This window comes from Nuphar pumila, chromosome 4 (genome assembly GCF_984573655.1).
Source record: "Nuphar pumila chromosome 4, dmNupPumi1.hap1.1, whole genome shotgun sequence".
Taxonomy (NCBI): domain Eukaryota; kingdom Viridiplantae; phylum Streptophyta; class Magnoliopsida; order Nymphaeales; family Nymphaeaceae; genus Nuphar; species Nuphar pumila.
In genome coordinates, this window is record NC_143252.1 from 125,406,497 (window position 1) to 125,428,462 (window position 21,966).

The 21,966-nt window shown below is 41.6% G+C and overlaps 1 protein-coding gene across 1 annotated transcript; it reads left to right on the top strand.

Moving 5' to 3' along the window:
- Positions 1–473: 473 nt before the first annotated feature.
- LOC149840937 (protein CORTICAL MICROTUBULE DISORDERING 2-like) lies at positions 474–20,037 on the top strand. The gene is made up of 4 exons (XM_090003479.1): positions 474–2,332; positions 2,844–3,119; positions 3,234–3,325; positions 18,497–20,037. The coding sequence occupies exons 1-4, from the start codon at positions 1,304–1,306 to the stop codon at positions 19,380–19,382; spliced, it is 2,283 nt and encodes a 760-aa protein (XP_089859605.1). The 5' UTR covers positions 474–1,303; the 3' UTR covers positions 19,383–20,037.
- Positions 20,038–21,966: the final 1,929 nt, after the last annotated feature.

The following is a 21,966-nucleotide window of genomic DNA, read 5'->3' on the forward strand; positions in this document are numbered from 1 at the left end:
AGATAATAGCGCATTGTATTATCCTTCGGATCTTCCCTTCGCAAGAGTTGGAATTGAAAAAAATGACCAAAACATCGTTATCAGTCATCTCTGCCCAAAGCCCCTCGAAAACAGAAAAAGACCTAACCATTTAAAACACCTGCGGTTCCAAATAGAAAGGAAAAGGAGTGATTAGAACATGGCTTTCAAAGTAAGCAACTTAGGCCTAGCATTGAGTTTTGATCCTCTTTTCTTGGTTATCCAAAGACCTTAATGTGAATAATCAAACAAAAGGCAAAATGAAGAATGACCATGAAAAATAAACGCTGTTTTCTATAAAAACAAAAATTCAAAATGACCAAAGACAATAGCGCCTTTCATTAGCCTTAGGAACTTGCCTTTGCAAGATTTGGGAATCAGAAAATGACCAAGATGACCTTGACTGTGACCTGTGGCAAACCATGGTTGTCAAAGTTGAAATGGGCGACCTTTTCGTTGGAGAGTGTGTTATTGGTGGCACTGAGAGGTCGATTTCCGATGAGGTTCTTGAGGAGGGACTGCCCATGTGCGGGTGGTGGGTCACGGTTCCCCAACCACTGCCTCTGTTTGATAATTTTGGCATTAAAAAAAGGTTTCCTTCTAAAAAATACAGAGTTTCATTAGTCCGGTGGGTCTAGATTCTTTGCCTCTCCACTGTATTGGTTTGCTGTGGTGGAGGCTTCCATGTGATCAATGCAAAAGAAAGCCAGAAGGGAATGCTCAATCATACAAGTTAGCTCTTCTTCTGCAGCACTCTTCATCTAAATCCACCATCAAAGCTTCAGCCTTTAAGATCAAGCAAAAAAAGCTTCTGGTTTTCACCTTTCTCATTCAATCACCAACCCCATATTTTCCAAACGAGAAAGCTTTTATTATGATCCAAAATCCGGGTTTTTTCTTGGTCTTTCTGTCTGAAGTACTCTTCAATCTTATATTTTTCCATGACTTCTTCAATCTTATTGGTTCCCTTAGTCCTTAAAGAGAAATCAGAAGAATAGCCTGAAAAAGGGAAAAGCGTACTTTTATTCATCAATCAAAGACACCCAAATAGCTATTTGAAAAAAAAAAGCTTGTTTCTGAACCATCAAAAGTCTTGCTTTTGTGGTGCTCAAAACCTTACCCTGAGTTGTTGGTGAAGAAGCAGAGGGGAAGATACAGAGAGAAAAGCCTTGACAGAGGCTCCCTCTCATCAACCACACCTATAAAAACCCAAACTTGTCAAAAGGGAGTTGCTTGGCTTCCGATGATAAGATCTTGGTTTTGTGGGTTCTCAGAGTGATGCCTGATGGCTACCTTGGTTCCTGGAGTTCTTTTGAAGCTGCTTCAGCACATGAACACAGATGTGAAGATAGCAGGTGAGCACAGGTCGGTTCTCTTGCAAGTCGTAAGCATTGTTCCTGCTCTAGCCGGTGGGGAGCTGTGGCCCAACCAGGGCTTCTATTTGAAGGTTTCTGATTCCTCTCATGCCACCTATGTGACTCTGCCTGATGAGCATGATGATCTCATCCTCAGTGACAAACTCCAACTGGGTCAGTTCATTCATGTGGAAAGGTTGGAGTCCGCATCCCCTGTTCCCATTCTAAGAGGCGTGAAGCCTGTGCCTGGCAGACATCCGTGTGTAGGAAGCCCTGAGGATATTGTTGCCACTCATTCTCTTGGCTTTCTCAATCCATCTGGTTCTGATGAGAAGAACCCGAAGAACAATGGATTGAATCGAAGAATCGGCGAAAATGGTGCAGGACAGAATTCTGGGCCGGGGTCAAATTCATCTTCGGAGACGAAAGTTAATAGACCATCGACTAAACTCGATGGGAATTCAGTGAATTCGGAGAAGAAGGTATTCGATCGGTCGAGGTCTCTGCCTATGAAGCCGAAGGAGAAGGACGAGGTTAATAGTGCTCCTTCGTTGGCAATTCGGACGAAATTGAAGCCACTGAACGTCCGCTCGATCCCTTCGTCGCCCACGAGCTGCTTTTCGTTGCCGATTTCGTTCGAGAAATTCTCTGCGGGAGTTAAGGAGCAGGCGAAGATCCGAATGAGCTCGTCATCTGCAAAGCAATCTGTTGTTTCCAAGGGATCAGAGATGACCCTGAGGCAGGGATTGTTGCAGAAAGCAGCATCCGTGTTGAAGGGAAGTGCAGCGGGTAGGAAGTCTATCTCTGGCACTCCTGTAGCCCATGTGGTTAATGGGATTGAATTGGGGCAGAAAGCTCTAAGAAAGAGCTGGGAGGGCGCCATTGAACTGAAAGGCAGAGAAACTTCAACCTCGAGATCCATCAAGAAAGAAACCAAATCTGATTCCCGCAGTTCTTCGGTGAGATTTTGCTTTTTGCTTTTCCACTCTTTTTTTTAGTGCATTGATTTCTTCTTGTTAACGAATTTGCAGTCATTTTAATCCTTAAAAGTTCAAACCCATTAGACTTATTGCAGTCTTCAATTTTTCTGTATATTTTTCTTTGAGCGAGAGAGAGAGTCAAACCCATTAGACTTATTGCAGTCTTCAATTTTTCTGGATATATGTTATAGGCCCTTGGTGCTAAGATTGAGCTGACCTGAGGTACCCTATGCTATAATCTAAAGTTGGGACCATGGTACTTGGTTCTGTTCGATTTGTTGATTCTTTGTCAATTTGACTTTTTGTCACTTTTGTGTCTATTCCTGGTTACAATTTCAAAATCAACAGGTGTCTGTTTTTCTTCTTCTTCTGTATTTTGTTGCTTTTCAAATAACTTACAAAGGGAATAACATCTTTCTGATATTGCTATTCTCTGTTGTAAATACGTTATTTTGAGTACGTTCCATATCTAACTCTTCTTGAAAGCCAGGTTCTTCTGAAAAAGTCGTCTGTGAATGAAAAACCATCACCTAAGGAGGATAATAAAGCTCAACAGTCGACTAAGAACGCATCCGAGGAAAAAGATCTTGATGCACCTGAAAAGTCAAGCAAGCCTAAGATATCTTTGGGAAAGAAATCATCTGGAGAGTGCCCTAATGGTATCATTCCTGGGAACTTGGTCAAGATCTCTCTAAACAGTAGAAAGTTGGGTGACAGTAATGTTTCTTGGGCTTCCCTCCCACCCTCTCTAGCAAAGCTTGGGAAGGTATAATTCCATTGATAGCCTTTTATCCGCAAGTGTGATTCTGAATAAGTCTCGTTATATGTTATTTCTTTGGGCAGCACTATGGAGGTGATTCCATATTTGTTTACTCTGCAGGAGGTTATGCGGTACAGAGACGCAGCACAGCTAGCTGCAGTTGAAGCCATGCAGGAAGCTTCTGCTGCAGATTGCTTAATTCGTTGCTTGAGGTAAATATCTATTGGGCATTACAGCCATTACTTACTATATTGACGTTATTGGAATCTAGGGTTACTATATAGAATGAAATGCATTCATACAATAGCTCATGTTTCTTCCTATCTTACGCCACCATTATGTACTTTCCTAAATCCATATTAATGTGCATGCTGCAGTTTCTTGCCATCTAATATCCATCTTTTTATGATTTTTCTGCATCTGCTATTTTAAAAATCATCTTTTATGATTTGTCTACTGTTTTATAATTTTATTTGATTGAAAACATATGAATACTTAGATTTTTTGTCTATAAGCTTCCTTTTGTGTGTTGATTCTTTGATGTCATATTTTATTGGGATTGTATTATAGGGATTCTTGCTGAATGAGCCTCTATGTCACATGGAAACTTCACTTAACCTGCATATCCCATGCTGACATGACACAACATTCGCGTTCTATGGACACAATCGAACTAGTGTCAGAGAGTCAAAATTGTATCATTAACTTTCTCTATTTCCTTTGACGATCTTAATTAGTTATTTTGTATTCACTTTCATTCTTTTTTAAAAAAAAAAATTTGTCATCAATTACATTATAGTTCGGTTTCAACTTAGTTTTATTATTTGATATTTGTGTGTCCTAGTTTCAAGGAATTGCTATGTCATACCAAGTGTGTGATGCCCCGAAATTTAAAACCCAAAAATTTATCTAAATTTTTGATTTTTTTTTTAATATTGACAGCAAAAAACGATTTAATGTTGAGTCTGGTTTTGATAATTTCGAGCGAGCCACAAGGGTGAAGTAACACAAATCTTTTATCAGAGTACAACTAAAATATTATTTATATCATTCTTGACAAATTGTATGGGAACACAAAATATTATAACTAAAAAAGTCCCAAGTTGGGCTTTGGATTCTTCGGAGAGTGCTAATCCTCGATGTCGTTCTTGTCTCGTTGCATTCACTAACTTGTTCCTGAACAAAAACCCATTAAGGGGCCAAACTTCTGACAATTTGATAAGTCTATACCAATTCTGGTAATTCAGAATATTAAACATATTTAGACAATTCAGATATGACAGGATACAAAACATAACTGTTTGCAGAATTAGGGCATATTTTCATTTCAAGTTGTGATTCAAAAGGTCTTTGTTTCGATAATTAACCATCTACCCTGGTACGTGGGGGAACAATTGCTGACAGTCGAGGCATTTCAGGGGTGTATTATTCTTAGATGTTTTAAACTCGGGTACCTGATAGTAGTCGACCCAAAGTGGGTGGTCCATGATCGAGAAAATCATCGCTAAGGCAGAACAAAAAAATAGGATGCATCCTGGACTACTAAAGTAGATGAAAATCTATCACCTAGGACTTGTGGACAACCCCGACCTCTGATAACCTACAGAGTGAGTGGAGACCCATGTGACGCCTCGCTCCCAACAATCTGAACAAAATCATTCATACTTGTACCATTTACCTTCTCCAAGACTTATCTTTATTAAAGGGATTATTTTATGTGCTTTACCCTGTATAGGCCAGAATGGGGTTCAGTAACTCAAGTACCCATTTTTAAGGTAATAACCAGAGTCCTGTTTGTGTACCTGACCCAATCGGTACTTGCTCTGTATACACGAGCACTTCACCAATGTGGTAGATAAATATCTTAAGTTTTGTGTGTAGACATGTTTTATTTATCAGATAGTACTTTGTTTCACTTTGAGAGTTTGGTTATTTCGTACTCGCACACGAGCCAAATTCAGAATGAAAGTGTAACGCCCTAAAATTTCGACTTGTGATTTCGAAAACATTATCGAAAAACCTTTCAAAGATTTAAAGTTTTAACTTTTAAAAATAACAGCGGAAGACATTTAGAAAGGAGCACAAGTCAACAATCTTGGGTACGTTAGCTGAAAAACCGCCATTCACATGAACACCAACTTAAAGGAATTGAGGAAATAAGGCAATAGATTAAAAATCTGCAGTTACAAAATGAACATTTTTCCAAAGTTCAATAATCTAAAGAAAACTAAAAAAAAAAAAGACTTAGAGCCAAGCCGCCAGCAGAAAGAAGGTAAATCTTGATCCATATTGCACCACGCCATCGGCCGCCTGTGAAGCCCTACTCCTCACCTGCTCATGAAATTGGTCAGTTTCATAACAAACCAGTAGGTGCACGAACAGATAAGTAGAATGAAAATAAAGCAGGACATTCATGAGATAAGCACTTATGATATCAATACAATTGTAATCTATTCTAACAAGTATAATATGTGCAAAGAGCTGTTAGTTGAAGGATTTCACGCAGTGTAAGTCTCAATCTTCTACAACTATTCAAGAAGATATTCTTTAAGTTCTGATATTAACTGGCCTGTGGGTACGCACAAACGCGAAACGTAGAAACAGCTGAGACCGATCCGGGGGTTTATTATGTCAGGTGTTTTCATTAACCCGGATGGCTGACTGAGTCCGCTCCTAAGGGGACGGTCAGTGACCAAGAGAGTAAATCCCCAAAGGCATTCGTGGCCCATGGATGCATCCAACTTCTGCAGAAGTACCTGGGAGTTACCACCTAGGATAATTTATGGTATTCCCAATTCTCCTAACTCCGATGACTGGGGAAGCCGAGTCTTTTGTCCGTGGGGTGGTTGTTAATAACCTATCCATCGGAGTTTTTGTACCATCCATCTTCTCCCTTGATGAACCGTGAAGGTCGAATGTGTACGACGGGGGTTTCTTAACCGCCGCCCCATCCTACATGCTCTGGTCTATTAGACCCACTCGAGCATCTTGCCTGTGAAGGCGAATGGTCACCATTTATGTGATCTCAGCATTGTGCTAAATGCACGCATCGAGGTTTCTACAACCTCATCATCCAACCATCGTAACCCACATGTGACGTACTTGTCCAAAAGTATGATCGTACATTCCTAGAGGTACAACTACGATGAGAGGGCAACATATAATGTTTTATGATTGTTTTGGTTCATACATGACATGTATTGTTCTTTGAGCAATTAGTCTGTGGAGACCGACATTATCTCATCTATATCAATAAAGTGTTGAGTTCCCACTTCAAGGTACTTCATGACCTCTCGTCCAATTTATACCATACCTGCCTTAAGGTTCGGTTATAATAGTAATTGCAGTGGGTTTCTCTCCAGAAATGAGTCTATTCATTAAGTATGCAAATTTCAAAAGGATAAGCATGCAGGACAAACAATCATAAGTCAAGAAGTCCTACAGGTAAACAGGTATACCAATTAAATTACTTGATTCTCTCTAGAATGAGTCTACCCATAGAGTTTACTCTAAGCATGTAGTTTCAAAAGGATCAGAACGAGTAAAACACTAACTAGCAATTCATAAATTAAATACTTCTTCAGATAAGCAGGTATGTAAAATAACTATTCTATCTCAGGAGTCTTATTTTATTTTATTCATCCAAAATCCTCGTGCGACTTTCCCCTACCTCGAGATGTCGTGCAGCTGCGTGCGTCTACGAGTGTAGATGATACGAGGCTCAGGCCGCGGAGCCAGAGCGGGGTTCGATGCGAAGTCTGCAAAAGTGTGAGTATTCAGCGCTAGCGCTACGTTAATTATCATGCGAAGAATAGAAAGTCAGGCATGTCGATCGAAAAAGAGAGAGGCAGCAGGGGTGTGCCCCTGCTGGCCGAAATCAGAAAAGTGACAGGGGGCGAGCCCCTGCCTGCTGACAACAGCGGGGCGACAGGGGCTGAGCCCTCTGTCGAAAACACCGAGGCGGCAGGGGGGTCAGCCCCTGCCGACAACCTCGAGACGAGAGGGGGCCAGCCCCTGTCGGCAACATCAAAGTGGCAGGGGCTGAGCCCCTGCCAACAACGTCAAAGTGGCAGGGTCTGAGCCCCTGCCAGCAACGTCAAAGTGGCAGGGGTTGAGCCCCTGCCAGCAATGTCAAAGTGGCAGGGGCCGGCAACATCGAATCGGCCCCTGCCGACAGACACGAGATGGCAGGGGTCTAGCCTCTGCCGATGGCGATAAGGTGGCAGGGGCCAGCCCCTGCCGACAGCCGAGAGGCGGCAGGGACCAACCCCTGCCGACAGAGAAAAAAAAAGAGGTCGGGAAGGGGGGGTGACAGGGAGGGCAACCGACCTCCCGTCGGTTTCCCTATCACCCACAGGGGTGAGGGGGGGTGTCGCAGGGGCCTCGGTCACCTGCCTGCACTCCGGCGAATTCCCAGAGGGAAAAGGGAACGACAGGGGCCCCATAGGCCACCTGTCGGGCCCCCGATGGGCACAGGGGAGGTGGGAGGCCGCGGCAGGGGCTGTGAGCCGCCCGTCGGCCTCCCGGCGAGGTGACAGAGAAGGGGCTGTGAGGAAGAGAAGAGGGAGGAGAACGGCGTACCTGGGAGGCGGTGGCCGGCGTCGGCAGCGTGCACAGCAGAGGAGGAGGAGGAGGAGGAGGAGGAGGTCGGCACGGGGCGGCCGAAGGGTTGTGTGCCTCCCTTTGCCCTCCTGCAGTGTTTTTAAAAGCCTCAAGGGGGGGGATGCGATGAATGGGGAAACCCTTGGTGGGTTTCCCTAATCCGCCCGATTTCGTAGGCAGGGAGCGGCGCTCGGGAAGGGGGTTTTCTCAAAATCCCCTTCTCGAGTCAGGTTATTAAACTCTACCGATGACGGGCCCGGGTCGGGTCCGGACCCGACCCGGGTCTGATACAATATTTTTTTTTTAATTGTGGGTTTTACAGAAAGTATGTGTAATGAAAAAGTGGGGCTGCGGAAGCACCAATAAAGCAAATCACTCTTTAAGAGTGATTCCAAGAGCCAAGAACACAAACAATAAAAGTGTATACAAAAACCCACTAAAGGGAAAAATGACCAAAAGTCATAAGTTGGATATTATTGAAGAAAGAAAGAAGAGGGTGAACAACCCTTGCAATACAAGAGGAAAACCTCCTCTATTTATAGAGGAGGAAGCCTTGAAGAGGGGACCACAAGGGGCTCCCATGTAGTCGTTGGGAGCCCCAACGGTCATAAATATGACTGTTGGGGCCCCAACGACTACATGAGTGGGGCCCTTGTGGTCTTACAAAAAGGTAAAAAGAAAAAGGAAAAAAAGAAAAGGGAAAAAAGAAAAAGAGAAGAAAAGAAAAATATAAAAGGAAAAAGGGTTTACATGGGGATTTACTAAAATACCCCTATCGAGTATTTTGAGAATAAAAGGAAAAACTGTATATATATACATATATGTATATATATACTTATATATATATACATAATTTAACAATATGCCCTACACACTAGTGTGTACTTGTGACACCAGAAAAGTCTCTAAGAACCTTGTCCTCTTTTGGGCTGAAAGTATTTTTTTATTCGGTGCAAACTATTTTATTGTCGATAGGGTTCTCTGAACCCAGAACTCTATTCTTGAGTTAAGTAGAGATGCACATTGTTCTATGCATGCTTATAAAATTCTTTTCTTAGAAAGACGAATATGCGAAAATGTAAGCAGAAAGTATTATTCTATTCAAAGTATAATGCATGCATCTTTATAATATTTTATTCGGAGTGTGATGCGTACAAAAACTACTATTTTATTCGAAACATGATGCATATGTCTATATTATTTTATTCAGAGAATGATTTGTATCAAAACTATTATTTTATTCGAGTTTTGATACATATATATATTATTTTATTCAAAAGGGATGTCAGCAACGACTATTTATTTTATTTGAAATATAATCCTTTTTCTCAAAGAATGGTACGTACCAAAACTACTATTTTATTTGAAATACGATTATTTTATTCTATGATACATACCAAAACTTATTATTTTATTTGAAATACTTATTTTGTTCAAAATATGATACTTACCCAAAAACTACTTTATTCAAAATCAAATGCGTGTATATATACTAGTTATTTTATTTGAAGTACCTTGTATATATATATATATATATATATATATATATATTTATATATTTAAATATTCGGAAATCAAATGCATTTGGCGGTAGAATTTACTTTATGGAGCGTGGCGATAAAAAACAGAAAATTCTCAAAAATCCTGTGGAAATTTTCCTCCAATAAATTTTGGATGTATGTTGGCAATGCTAGCGACCGAATCAGGTCGATTCGCTTGAAGGAAACAGTTACGGTATTGGGTTCACCGTGCAGCCGGGTGAAGTGGCTGGCCAAAACCGAATCGAGTGGGCTCGGTTTGGTGGTTGGCTAGGCAAGGGGTTAGGTGACGTAGCAGCAAGAGGGTGGCAGCCAATCTGAAAACGAGCTTAGCTCGGTTAGGCTAGGCGCAGAGGATGCAGCAGGTAGGGCTGGAGCTGATTGGGCATCAGGTCGTGCCTACTCAAAAGAGCCAAACCTGGGTGCAGGCTGGGTGTGCTTAGGTGGGTGCAGGGTGTTGGATCAAATCGTTGGGTGCAGCGAAGAGGGTGAAATTGGTCTGCACTGAGGTGGTGGTCGTGGTGCTGGGTGGTGGTAACCCTAGGTTTTCCTAGGCTACAGAAGAAGACTCTGCTGGAAGGGTGGTCTGATCAGGAGCAGATGGTGCAGTAGGTCGGGGTCGAGCAGGCTGGAGCGGGGGTGCTGAGCATGGTATGGGGTGAGCAGAATTCGGGTTGAGCTGGGTGGGCTTGAAGGAGGTGAGCAGGTGGCTGCAACAGCAGCACCATTGTGAAAAGAAAAAAAGAAAGAGTGAAGAAGAAGGGTAGAGAAGGAGTGAAACAGGGAAAGGAAGTGAGGTGAGAAGTGGAGGGAGTGGAGTGGTTGAATGATGCAACAAGAGGTGGGGGGGGGGGTGCCAACTGGCAACCACAAGTTCACCAGGTATTAGATTCAACACTTGCAAAAATTCATAAAACAGTGGGAATGAAATCACTTGCGCCCCATGGTCTTGTTTAAATGGGCCTTGGGTTTGATCCATTGTGATCCAACCCAAAGTCCAAGGCCCAGACAGTTCAGTTGGCTCAACTGGTATGGTTACCATTTAGTTACATTAACTAAGTTTACTATATATATATATATTCATTTTTATGTATGCAAAGTAAATCATGGTTGACTGGACTCAGTCAATAGGTGGATGGATGGATATGACCCTCTAGTCATAAATATCCCTGCGATATTTACAAAATGACCATTCTACTCTCGAACTTGCTGGATGAGTTTCGAGAGCATACAAGCTCTGTTTTTGACGAAATCAAGCTCGTCTTTGTTAGAATTTTGATAGGAATGCAACAATGTATTTAAAACTTATAAAATGGATCTTAAAAATTATGATTTTGCCTTTGGAGTTGTCAGACATGTTTTGCGAGCGTACGAGCTCCATTTTTTATGAAATCACTTGCGTTCTTTTCAAAAATTTAATGCGGTCTCCACCGTGCAATCTAAAATTACAAAATAGGTAATCAAAACATACATTTCATTTGATAATTATGTTTTGAGCAAAATGCCCGAAAATTTGTCGGGTATTACAAAGTGTACTTCATACCGTGTCCTGTTTCCACATCTGTATCCATGTGACATATATGAGACTGAGTTGAAGTTTTCAGGCCTTCGCTATTCTCTCTTGCAATTTGTGAAATACGATACACCATATCAAGAACGTACTTTAGTCATAATTGTTCGAATGAATTATACCTCAGCATACCTGGATCTCTGGGTACCTGACTTCCAGGAGTTACAAACTACAACCCATGTGTTGTACCACTAGGATTTCATTTCCATATACATAGGACAGAGTTCTCTGGAGTTTGTCACTGCATGATACTCTTTCAAAACAAAATAAGCTAATCAAGGAATTTATATGTAAGTTAATACTTTTCGATGTGCTCAAGTGTCATTATATGCAAAATTCTCTCGTGAAATGATGTAGAGAAGTGGATCAATCACTAACTCACTGCAGTCTATGTAGAAAGGAAGATGATGTCTTTGATGTTAAGATGCTAAAAGTAAAAATACCTAAGTTTATTATTTTCCTCATTTTCATGTTTTAAATGCGGTGGTTCCTACCGTTCTGGGAATGGGTATAAGAAGATGTAACTTGATATGCATTATAGTATCTGAGGGCAAGTAGACACATCCATCATGAGATAATAAGATCTGCTGTTGCTTTTGGTGGTGCACCTTCTTATGGTAAAAGAATTAAAGAAGTTCTTCACTAGGCCATGCGCATGGATCACGGCATTTGCAGAAAAAATAAAGATGTTTCGTAGCTGCAGAAAACCATAGGTAAATACTACAAACAAACAACAACAACTACGCCTTCATCCCAAAACAATTGGGGTCAGCGATATGAACCAAAAAAGAAATTCATTTTGGGTCTTCCACATGAATCCTTTTCCTCCAATCATTTCTATCCAATGCCATGTCCTCGGTGAGGTTCAAAGCATTCATATCCTTTCCTATCATCTCCATCCAAGTCTTCCTAGGCCTACCCCGACCTCTTTTAACTAATATATTTTCCCATTTCTCCAACCTTCTAACTGGAGCATCATTAGGCCTTCGCCGAATATGCCCAAACCACCGTAAACGATTCTCTCGCATCTTATTTTCAATGGGTGCAACACCTACCTTCTTACGTATCTCTTCGTTCCGAATCTTATCTTTTATTGTATTTCCACACATCCATCTAAGCATCCGCATCTCAGCTACACTCATTTTATGAATATGATGTCTCTTGGCAGCCCAACATTCCGTACCATATAGTAAAGCGGGCCTAATAATCGTCCTTTAAAACTTTCCCTTCAACCGCAATGGCATTCTATGATCGCACAACACTCCAGTTGTACTTTTCCATTTCATCCACCCAACCTTTATCCTATGATTTACATCTCCATCAATTTCTCCATACTTTTGAATGATGGATCCCAAATATTTGAAATAATCATTCACCGGTATTTCTTGCTCACCAAGTTTCACTACACTCCCATCACTACTTCGTTGCTTACTAAACCGACATTCCATATATTCAGTCTTATTCTTACTCAACTTAAAACCTCTAGCTTCCAATGTTTGTCTCCATAATTCTAACTTAGCATTAACCCCAACTCTAGACTCATCAATCAAAACAATATCATCAGCAAACAACATACACCACGGTACATTTTCTTGAATTGATCTCGTAAGCTCATCCATCACTATCGCAAATAGAAAAGGGCTTAAAGCAGATCCTTGATGTAACCCAACCGTTATCGGAAAATTGGTTGTCACCCCTCCACAAGTGCGGACATTGGTTACTACTCCTTCATACATATCTTTAATTATACTAATGTACTTGAGAGAAACACCTTTCTTCATCATTGTCCACCAGAGAACGGACACTGATTAAATATGTAAACAAAATAAAAAAGTTTTCTTAATGGATGAGATCCACTTCAGCATGACTTTTGCTCAAAGCGCTTTTGCATTCTAAAATTGCTGACAGTTTAACCAACCTGATGTGCTATGGTGAACGATGAATGTTGGTTTCCTGTTTCTGTCTATGAAGCATCCTTTTCCTCCATACTAACATTTGCACCCATCAGTAACAGTGTAAAAGTTTTATATGTTGCTTTCCTTCATGACTCATGGCAAATTGTTTCCTACTCTATTCACACTAAGAAACACTGAAGCATAGAAACAACAGAAATCTCCATGCTGGTACTCGTGCCCTCATCAGCAAGATTGCCAATAGAACAAGACGGCTGATGTTCATGTAAAATGCATAAAGGAAATGCAAGCAGCACAAAATAGCGATGAGAGCCAATCTAAAATGTATGGAGAATGAGCATGCATGCAGTGCTTAGAAAATTGGAAGGAAGGCAAAACATACCAATGGAAGTTGGTCACCTGTTTGTCTACAAAGCATCATTTTCCTCTACATTAACACTGGCATTTAGCTCTTGCCCATCAATACAAATCACATAGGTGTCTACATTTACATAGTTTTCTATTTGGCTTGTCTACCATGACTCAATGTCAAACTATTTACTCCTCTAATGCACATTAAAAAACTCTGAAACATAGAGACAATGGAAACCTCAATTCTGGAGCTCGTGCCTTTGTCAGCATGGCCCACAATGGATCAAGACAGCTGGTATTCATGTAAAATTCATAAAGAGAATACAAGTAGGACAAGATGGTGGTGATGGCCGATCTTAAATGCACCGATAATGTGTAGGAAAGAGAATCGAGTCATTCTTAAATGCATGAAGCATATCAATGTTACAAAATTGCAAAATAGATGAAATGTGTATGCAGGTAAGTTAAGCAAATCAAAGGATCAGAGAAGGCTGCATCCTGACATGAGATTTTGGTTCTTTATCTCCATCTGGTGACTGCATATATACTATGAGAATAGCGACTTACTCCAAGAGACATGGAAAATTGAAAATTACTATAGCATAAAATGGAAGAACACAATTTACAAGATAAAGGCTTCCCTCACATGCAGAAAGAGGCCATGAAAGTGCCAGGCTGCCAAGAACCAGTGATGATTTCAAGATTCTCAGGCAACAGATTGCCATTGATAACCATTTTCAGAAAAGTGAGGAACCACCACACACACATACTTGAAGTCGAACTAGATATATGGTGAAGAGAAGTCATTATATTTTTTTATCTACAGTATTTACCTATGGTAACTCCGTCTGTGTATAACTGTTTAGTTATACACTGCCGGTCCCAAGCCCGGATCAAGGAGGAAGGTTGTGGTAGGCCTGTGACAGCCAGCATAAAAACTTAGTCATACCCTATGAAAATGAACCAATATGAGAATTTCATTGGGGCGTTCCCTACTGAGCGACGCGCTGTACTCTCTAGGCCCGGAGGCAGTGATAAATGGGCAAGGGTTGCTAGGTCGTCGCCCAGAAGCGACGCGTCACACCGGCGCCCGGGTGTGGTGTCAAATAGGCAAGGGTTCCCTCACTTTGTTGGACGGGTGGGGGTAAAGAAGTTAGTCCAAGACCATAAAATTAGGTTAGCCACTTGGAACATAGGGTCTTTAACTGGTAAGTTGGTAGAGTTAGTAGATGTTATGTGTAGGAGAAAGATTGATATTTTATGTCTACAAGAGACCAAATGGATAGGTGAGAAAGCAAAAGTGATATAACCTTGGGGAAATAAGATTTGGTATACAGGAATAAATAGGAATGGGAATGGAGTAGGGATTGTTATGAGTCGTGAGTTTATAGATAATGTAGTTGAGGTCCGAAGGAAGGGTGATAGGATTTTACTTATTAAATTAGTATTAGGTTCGAATATTATTAATATTATTAGTGTTTATGCACCTCAAGTAGGTTTAGATGATTCCATTAAGCGTCAATTTTGGGAAGATTTAGATGGAGTAGTACAAGGGATATCTTATGGAGAAAGACTTTTCATCGGCGGTGACCTTAATGGGCATGTAGGCATTAGTAGGGATGAATTTGAGAGTATCCATGGAGGCTATGGCATAGGAGAAAGAAACGAAAGTGGAGAAAGGATTTTAGATTTTTGTTTGTCCTATGACATGATCTTAGCAAACACTTGGTTTAGGAAGAGGGAGTCTCACCTAGTAATATTTAAAAGTGGGGTTAATACGAGTCAGATAGATTTTTCCCTACTTAGAAAGAGAGATAGGGGTTGTTGCATCGATTGTAAGGTTATACCGGGAGAAAGTGTAGCTACACAACATAGAGTCTTAATTTTAGATCTTAGAATTAGACAATGCCGCAAAATGGATAGACATAGGATAGATCCTAGAATTAAGTGGTGGGCACTGAAAGGAGCTAAACAAGGAATGTTTGTAGAGCAGGTAGTTAAGGAAGTTTATTGGTGTCTCGAGGAGGATTCAGAATCAATGTGGAATAAGATAGCGGGTGACATGAGAAAAGTGGCTAAGGAGGTATTATGTGAGTCTAAAGGCGGTGCACCACTAGGTAAGGATACATCATGGTGGAACGAGGATGTCAAATTAGCTATTAAGGTTAAAAGAGAGTGTTATAGAAATCTAAGTAAGAGTCGTGATAATAAGAATTTGGAGAAGTATATGATAGCAAAGAAGGAAGCTAAAAAAGTAGTTTGAAACACGAGGGCTAAGGTATATAAGGAGGTTTATGACAAGTTGGATACCAAAGAAGGCGAGAAGGATATTTATAGGCTTGCAAAGATGAGAGATAGGAAATCGAGGGATTTGGGTATGGTTAGATGTATCAAAGATTAAACGCAAAGGGTTTTAGTCAAAGATAAGGAGATTAAGGAGAGATGAAAAGATTATTTTGATAAGCTATTTAATGATAGTCATGCTCAAGATCTTGCAGACTTCTCCATTCCTTTTCAGGAGATAAATCGTGACTTCATGCGCAAGATTCAAAAGAAAGAAATTGCAGAGGCTTTGAAGAAAATGAAATCAAGAAGGGCAGTTGGCCCAGATGGTATACCTATCGAGGCTTGAAAATGCTTGGGAGAGAAAGGTTTAGAATGGTTGACAAATCTTTTTAACTTGATTTGGCGAACAAATAAGATGCCTAATGAGTGGAGGAAGAGTACTTTGGTGCCTTTATATAAGAACATGGGTGATATACAAGATTGCACAAACTATCGTAGTATAAAACTCATGAGTCATACTATGAAACTTTGGGAGAGGGTGACTGAGTCTAGGTTGAGGAAGGTTGTCATGATATCGGAGAATCAATTTGGTTTTATGCCTGGAAGATCAACTAAGGAAGCTATACATCTTCTTAGACAACTTATTGAAAGATATAGAGAGAGGAACAAAGATTTGCATATGGTTTTTATTGATTTAGAGAAGGCATACGATAGAGTACCTAGGGACGTTCTCTGGTGGACAATGATGAAGAAAGGTGTTTCTCTCAAGTACATTAGTATAATTAAAGATATGTATGAAGGAGTAGTAACCAATGTCCGCACTTGTGGAGGGGTGACAACCAATTTTCCGATAACGTTTGGGTTACATCAAGGATCTGCTTTAAGCCCTTTTCTATTTGCGATAGTGATGGATGAGCTTACGAGATCAATTCAAGAAAATATACCGTGGTGTATGTTGTTTGCTGATGATATTGTTTTGATTGATGAGTCTAGAGCTGGGGTTAATGCTAAGTTAGAATTATGGAGACAAACATTGGAAGCTAGAGGTTTTAAGTTGAGTAAGAGTAAGACTGAATATATGGAATGTCGGTTTAGTAAGCAACGAAGTAGTGATGGGAGTGTAGTGAAACTTGGTGAGCAAGAAATACCGGTGAATGATTATTTCAAATATTTGGGATCCATCATTCAAAAGTATGGAGAAATTGATGGAGATGTAAATCATGGGATAAAGGTTGGGTGGATGAAATGGAAAAGTACAACTGGAGTGTTGTGCGATCATAGAATGCCATTGCGGTTGAAGGGAAAGTTTTAAAGGACGACTATTAGGCCCGCTTTACTATATGGTACGGAATGTTGGGCTGCCAAGAGACATCATATTCATAAAATGAGTGTAGCTGAGATGCGGATGCTTAGATGGATGTGTGGAAATACAATAAAAGATAAGATTCGGAACGAAGAGATACGTAAGAAGGTAGGTGTTGCACCCATTGAAAATAAGATGCGAGAGAATCGTTTACGGTGGTTTGGGCATATTCGGCGAAGGCCTAATGGTGCTCCAGTTAGAAGGTTGGAGAAATGGGAAAATATATTAGTTAAAAGAGGTCGGGGTAGGCCTAGGAAGACTTGGATGGAGATGATAGGAAAGGATATGAATGCTTTGAACCTCACCGAGGACATGGCATTGGATAGAAATGATTGGAGGAAAAGGATTCATGTGGAAGACCCAAAATGAATTTCTTTTTTGGTTCATATCGCTGACCCCAATTGTTTTGGGATGAAGGCGTAGTTGTTGTTGTTGTTGTTACATATTTAATCAGTGAGGTGGTCATGCTTTCTCCTTTTCAAGGCATAGCTTACCTGAATAAGCCAAATTTTAGTGGATCATTTTTCCTTTTTTTTTTCTTGTCAAAACCCAATTATTGGCAAGTCATCCAATCAGTCATGAATTGCAACTCCACTCCATTTTTCAACTGGCATGAAAGAGCAATGTCTTACCTTTTTGCTTCGACACCTAGCAGTTATGTTAGATGGCCTTGTATTTTCAAGCCAACACATGCCAAGAGGGACTAAAAGTATTGAAACCTTCTGCATTAATCAGCACAGTACATTGCTGCAGGAATCCTGGGCACCACCATGACCCTCAACATCCACTTTGAACAGTAACTCACTCGATAAATCTTGTTGTTCTTCTGCAGCCTAATGGCTGAATTAGCTTGTACCTAAAAGGCCCAGAATGTGGTGACAAATTATCACCCACATCTAGCCCTTTAGTGGGACTTTGTAGCTGGCGGGATTCATCTATTTGGAAGGAGTAGGCAGTTTACACGGGCCTGTTTCAATTTGATTGCTTAATTTTCAGACCCTGGAGTTCTACTGCATTCAAAGTCACAATAGTAGTAGAAAACTTTGACCAAATTGAACTAGGTAGTTAGAAACCTAAGGTGTTAACTGTCATGTAGGTAATGAAGAAAGCTGTATTGCAAGAAAATTAGCATTTTCTGAAGAGAAACTGATATATGATCAATTTATTGAAGAGGATAAGATTATTAACATGTGCTACGTAGATATGCGAAGGCTTCCTGCTTAATATATCCAAGTCCCTTTTCTTTTTTCCTCTCATACCAGATGGACCGAAAAGCCACTGATGCAACCAGCCTGAGAAGTGTGACACATTGAAACTCATTTAATTGCTAGCTAATTCAAAACTTGAGAATTCTATTGGCCATGCAAATTATTATATTTTGTTTAGTTATAAATACTTTGCATACTTGGTACATTCTTCAGTTACATGCTGATAGGTGAATGCATATAGATTTTCTGCTTCAAGATATTCTTGATGAAGGGCATTCAGGAACATCACTCTCCTAATTTCACCACAAACCTGATAAGGGTGCATTAAGTTGTGTTGTTTGGTAGAAAACATGAATCTTACAGGATATTGTAGACTTTTAGTGCTGACTTTGGTCAGGGGAATGCCGAATTCATGAATTTTACAAGTTTATAAGCACCTACTTTCTTACCCTTAAAAATTAACATATTCCCTTTTGATTGTTATCATTCTAATTCTGCATTTTTGTTTTTTTCATTTTTATGAAATAATTCACTTTTTCCAAATAACTGCAGTACATATGCTGAGCTGAATTCATCCGCCAAAGAAGATAACCCGCAGCCTGCAGTTGAACAATTTTTTAGCCTCCACACAGACCTTGGCAGGGTTAGCATGATTGCTGAATCTTTGTCTAAATTGGTGTCTGCTAGATCACCAGAAAATGAAGAGCCTGACCAAATCCCAACAGAAGAAGCTCTCAAAATCTCTTCTGAACAACAAAAGCGTGCTACTTCCTGGGTTCAAGCTGCATTGACCACAGAATTGTCACCTTTTTCTGTATATAGCCATCGTTCTGCCACATCTAACTTGGTACCAGCTCCAACTCTTTCTAAAACCAAGACAACTATGGTAATTCTCGAAAGTTCCTCAAAAACCGCAGCACAAAAGCCACAGTGCAAAGCCCGGGCTCCTGCCAGTATGAAAGCGACAGTAGCAGCACCACGCCGCATTAGTGATGGACCACTCACAGGTCAGAAGAATCGTGTATTGCCTCTACCAGAATGGATCAAGGGCTCTGGGTTCGCTGAAACTTCTGACCTGGCTAAAAATCTTAAGGCAGAGTCTCAGGAATGGTTCTTGGGGTTTGTAGAAAAGTTTTTGGATGCTGGTGGGGATTCCATCACTGGAAACCGGTCAGTTTCTGGCTCTGCTTTGCCAGATAATGGTCAGATTGCTGGAATGCTGTCACAACTTAAGAGAGTGAATGACTGGTTGGATGAAGTTGGTTCTGGGAAGGAAAACAATGATGCTGATTTTCTGTCAGAAACCATTGAACGCCTTCGGAAAAAGATCTACGAATATCTGCTTACACATGTGGAGTCAGCTGCAGTTGCACTCAGTAACCAGCCCACTATGGTGCCAGTGCCTAGCAAGGCAACAGAATCAAAGGCAGGAAGATGACTCATTCAAGGCTGTGGGTTCTCCATATGCATAGCCATTTGGTGAATGTGTGCTTCTTGTCGGCGCTTGTGCCATTGGATTCATATACCTCTCTAGGTACATGCTTTGGCAATTCATGTCTCATATTCTCAGTCGAACAATTCAGTGCACTTTTTTGTGTGGATGGGTGGTGCTTAATGTGCATCAGAAGGGCATGGTTGGTGGAGTTTACAGTAGTGACAGAAGAGAAGTGACTAATATGGGTCCAAGGAAGTGCCATTACTAATCACTCCTTGGTGTACATAAAAGGTGATGGAAATACACTGATATTAGTACTATTTTCTCTTTTGCTTTATCAATGGTGTCAACTTATGAAGAGGCGGGTTGACTCAAGATGAAAGGGGGGAATGGGATTGTTTTGTATCATCAGGGGAAATTAAGTTTATATCTTGGTTATTTTGATTGAAACTCAACTTCTAAGGCAATTCTTTGAGATTGTTAACATTGCATTATGTTGGGCATTTGATTGGATGTTAATTGAATGGGTGTTAAAGACACATGTAATAAAAAATTGTACTTTGTCAGTCTATGTATGGGCATGGCCACAAGCATAGTGTATGTGCATCTCTATGCATTACTGTTTTGTAGATAACCATCGAGCTTATATTGCTCAATACTTCTTTGAGTGGATGTGTTTGGTTAGAGTGTTTTCCTTGCTACTGCCATGTGGAACGTCGAATGGCATGTCCGGATGCATCCATTTATCTAGAAAACAGGATAATTTTGTGATATCTCAATATCATTATTGATTTTAATTTACATGCTCCTCCGTAATGATTGGATATCTGACGATGAATGTGAAGCAGAAACGGTTGAGTGCACTATCCAAAATTTACCTGTTTATTTACATAGTGTTGACCCGTTTTACAGCCATTAGTGGGTCACATTAATAAGATGGTGAGTTATTAGTAGCAAGTGTGCTGCCAAAAGAATTTCACATTATGATATCGTGAAAGGGTCCTACTCACCATTGACCTAAGGCTTGAGCTCATTGTGGGTGTCGATCGGCTGAGGAGAATGCTAAATTCCTTATAAGCGTCCATGGCGAATTCATGTACGCTTCCAGCATTTTGTTTCACAAGATTGACCAACATTGGGTTATGGGCCTACGTCATGCATTCAGCTGCGTGTGGTCGTGTAGGGCTTTTCAGCATTTTTGCGGCCACTATCGCCCTGGGGCGACTTAACTCGCCGGTTGACAGTGATAGTCACCGTGAGGGCAACTGTCAATGAATTCCCTACAAACTGTCATCATGAGACAGTGTTTCCGGCATACTGTCGCCGTGGGGTGACAATCATTCCCGGCAGCGGTCGGCTCAGGCGGCCCTCATTAAAAAAAAAATACAGATCAAGTTTTACCTATGGTGGTCAGGATGAATCAGGTCTATCGTTGTCGGCGACATAAGGTATCCGGGTTTTACACCTGGAGTGGGGGGGGGGGGGGGGGGAGGTTTGCTGGATTGCCGGCGTCCGTCAGGCGACGCATTGAATCCGGGGATTAAAAACCCTCCTTCTCTGTTTTTTGTTCAGCCATGGGGCTGCAGAGTGGACTGCCATCGCCGGGAAATCGAGATGATCACCGTGGGGCGATATGCCGAAAGGAGCGGTCATTGGGTCATCGTGCCGGCGAAGTCCCTTGACCACCTAAGCCATCACCTGAGATCCCCTGCGCCGTCGGGATGCAGGGTGGTCGGCCTATGTCGAGGTCACCGGAGATGTTGCCGGGGTTGAGAACGCTGGATGGCCGGCGTCTGGGGTTTGAAAACCCCCATTTTCTCTGCCCTGCTCCTTCATCCATCGGGCTGCCAGTGGATTTATCATCGCCAGGGCATCTGCGAGCGATTCTAGCTAGTAGTCAGTGCCTGCAATCGCACGTCACCGTGGGGCGACGTGGGTCGCCGGAGGATATTAGAGCAACCAAAAATGGCCAGCATCACCATATGGATCAGCCGGTGCCGGAGCAGTCGTCGGAACATCGTCGCCGTTGGGCGATGTCAATTGTCGGTAGGGTGACGCAGGTCGTCGGCAGGCGGCGGCGATCGTCGTTTGGCGACGTGGAGCCGAAAAGGGCAGAAACCCTTTCGCTTTCCTTGAAAATGCAAACAAAAACCCTTGAGTTTCTGTTTCGTTTTAACAGAGGTACCGAATCGGGTCCGGCGAGATGACCCGATGAGAGGCCCGATCCAAACCCATTTTGGGTGGATTGGGTCTGCCGTTTATTCTTGGATTGGACCCGGGCCCATAAAGTTTTGGGTCTGATCTGGAAAGATTTGGGTCCATTTCAGAATGGGTTGGGCCCAGGTCCATTTAGGATCGGGTCCGACCCGAGTCCATTATCAGTTGAGTTTGATCCGGGACCGTTTCGGACCGGGTCTAACCCGAGTCCATTTCAGACCGGGTCTAACACGGGTCCTGTTCAGACCGGGTCTGACCCGTATCAAGTATGGGTCAGGTCAAACCCGGGTCCCATTTAAACTGGGTCAGATTCATGTTAAGTAGGATCCATACACTATTTGGACTGAACCGAATGAGGAACCTGATCCGG

Excerpts from the sequence above, each read along its gene's own strand:
- LOC149840937 (XM_090003479.1), top strand. The coding sequence starts at position 1,304 with ATGGCTACCTTGGTTCCTGGAGTTCTTTTGAAGCTGCTTCAGCACATG. Across the intron at positions 2,333-2,843 it reads CTGATTCCCGCAGTTCTTCG|GTTCTTCTGAAAAAGTCGTC; the intron begins GTGAGATTTTGC and ends CTTGAAAGCCAG. Across the intron at positions 3,120-3,233 it reads CTCTAGCAAAGCTTGGGAAG|GAGGTTATGCGGTACAGAGA; the intron begins GTATAATTCCAT and ends TTTACTCTGCAG.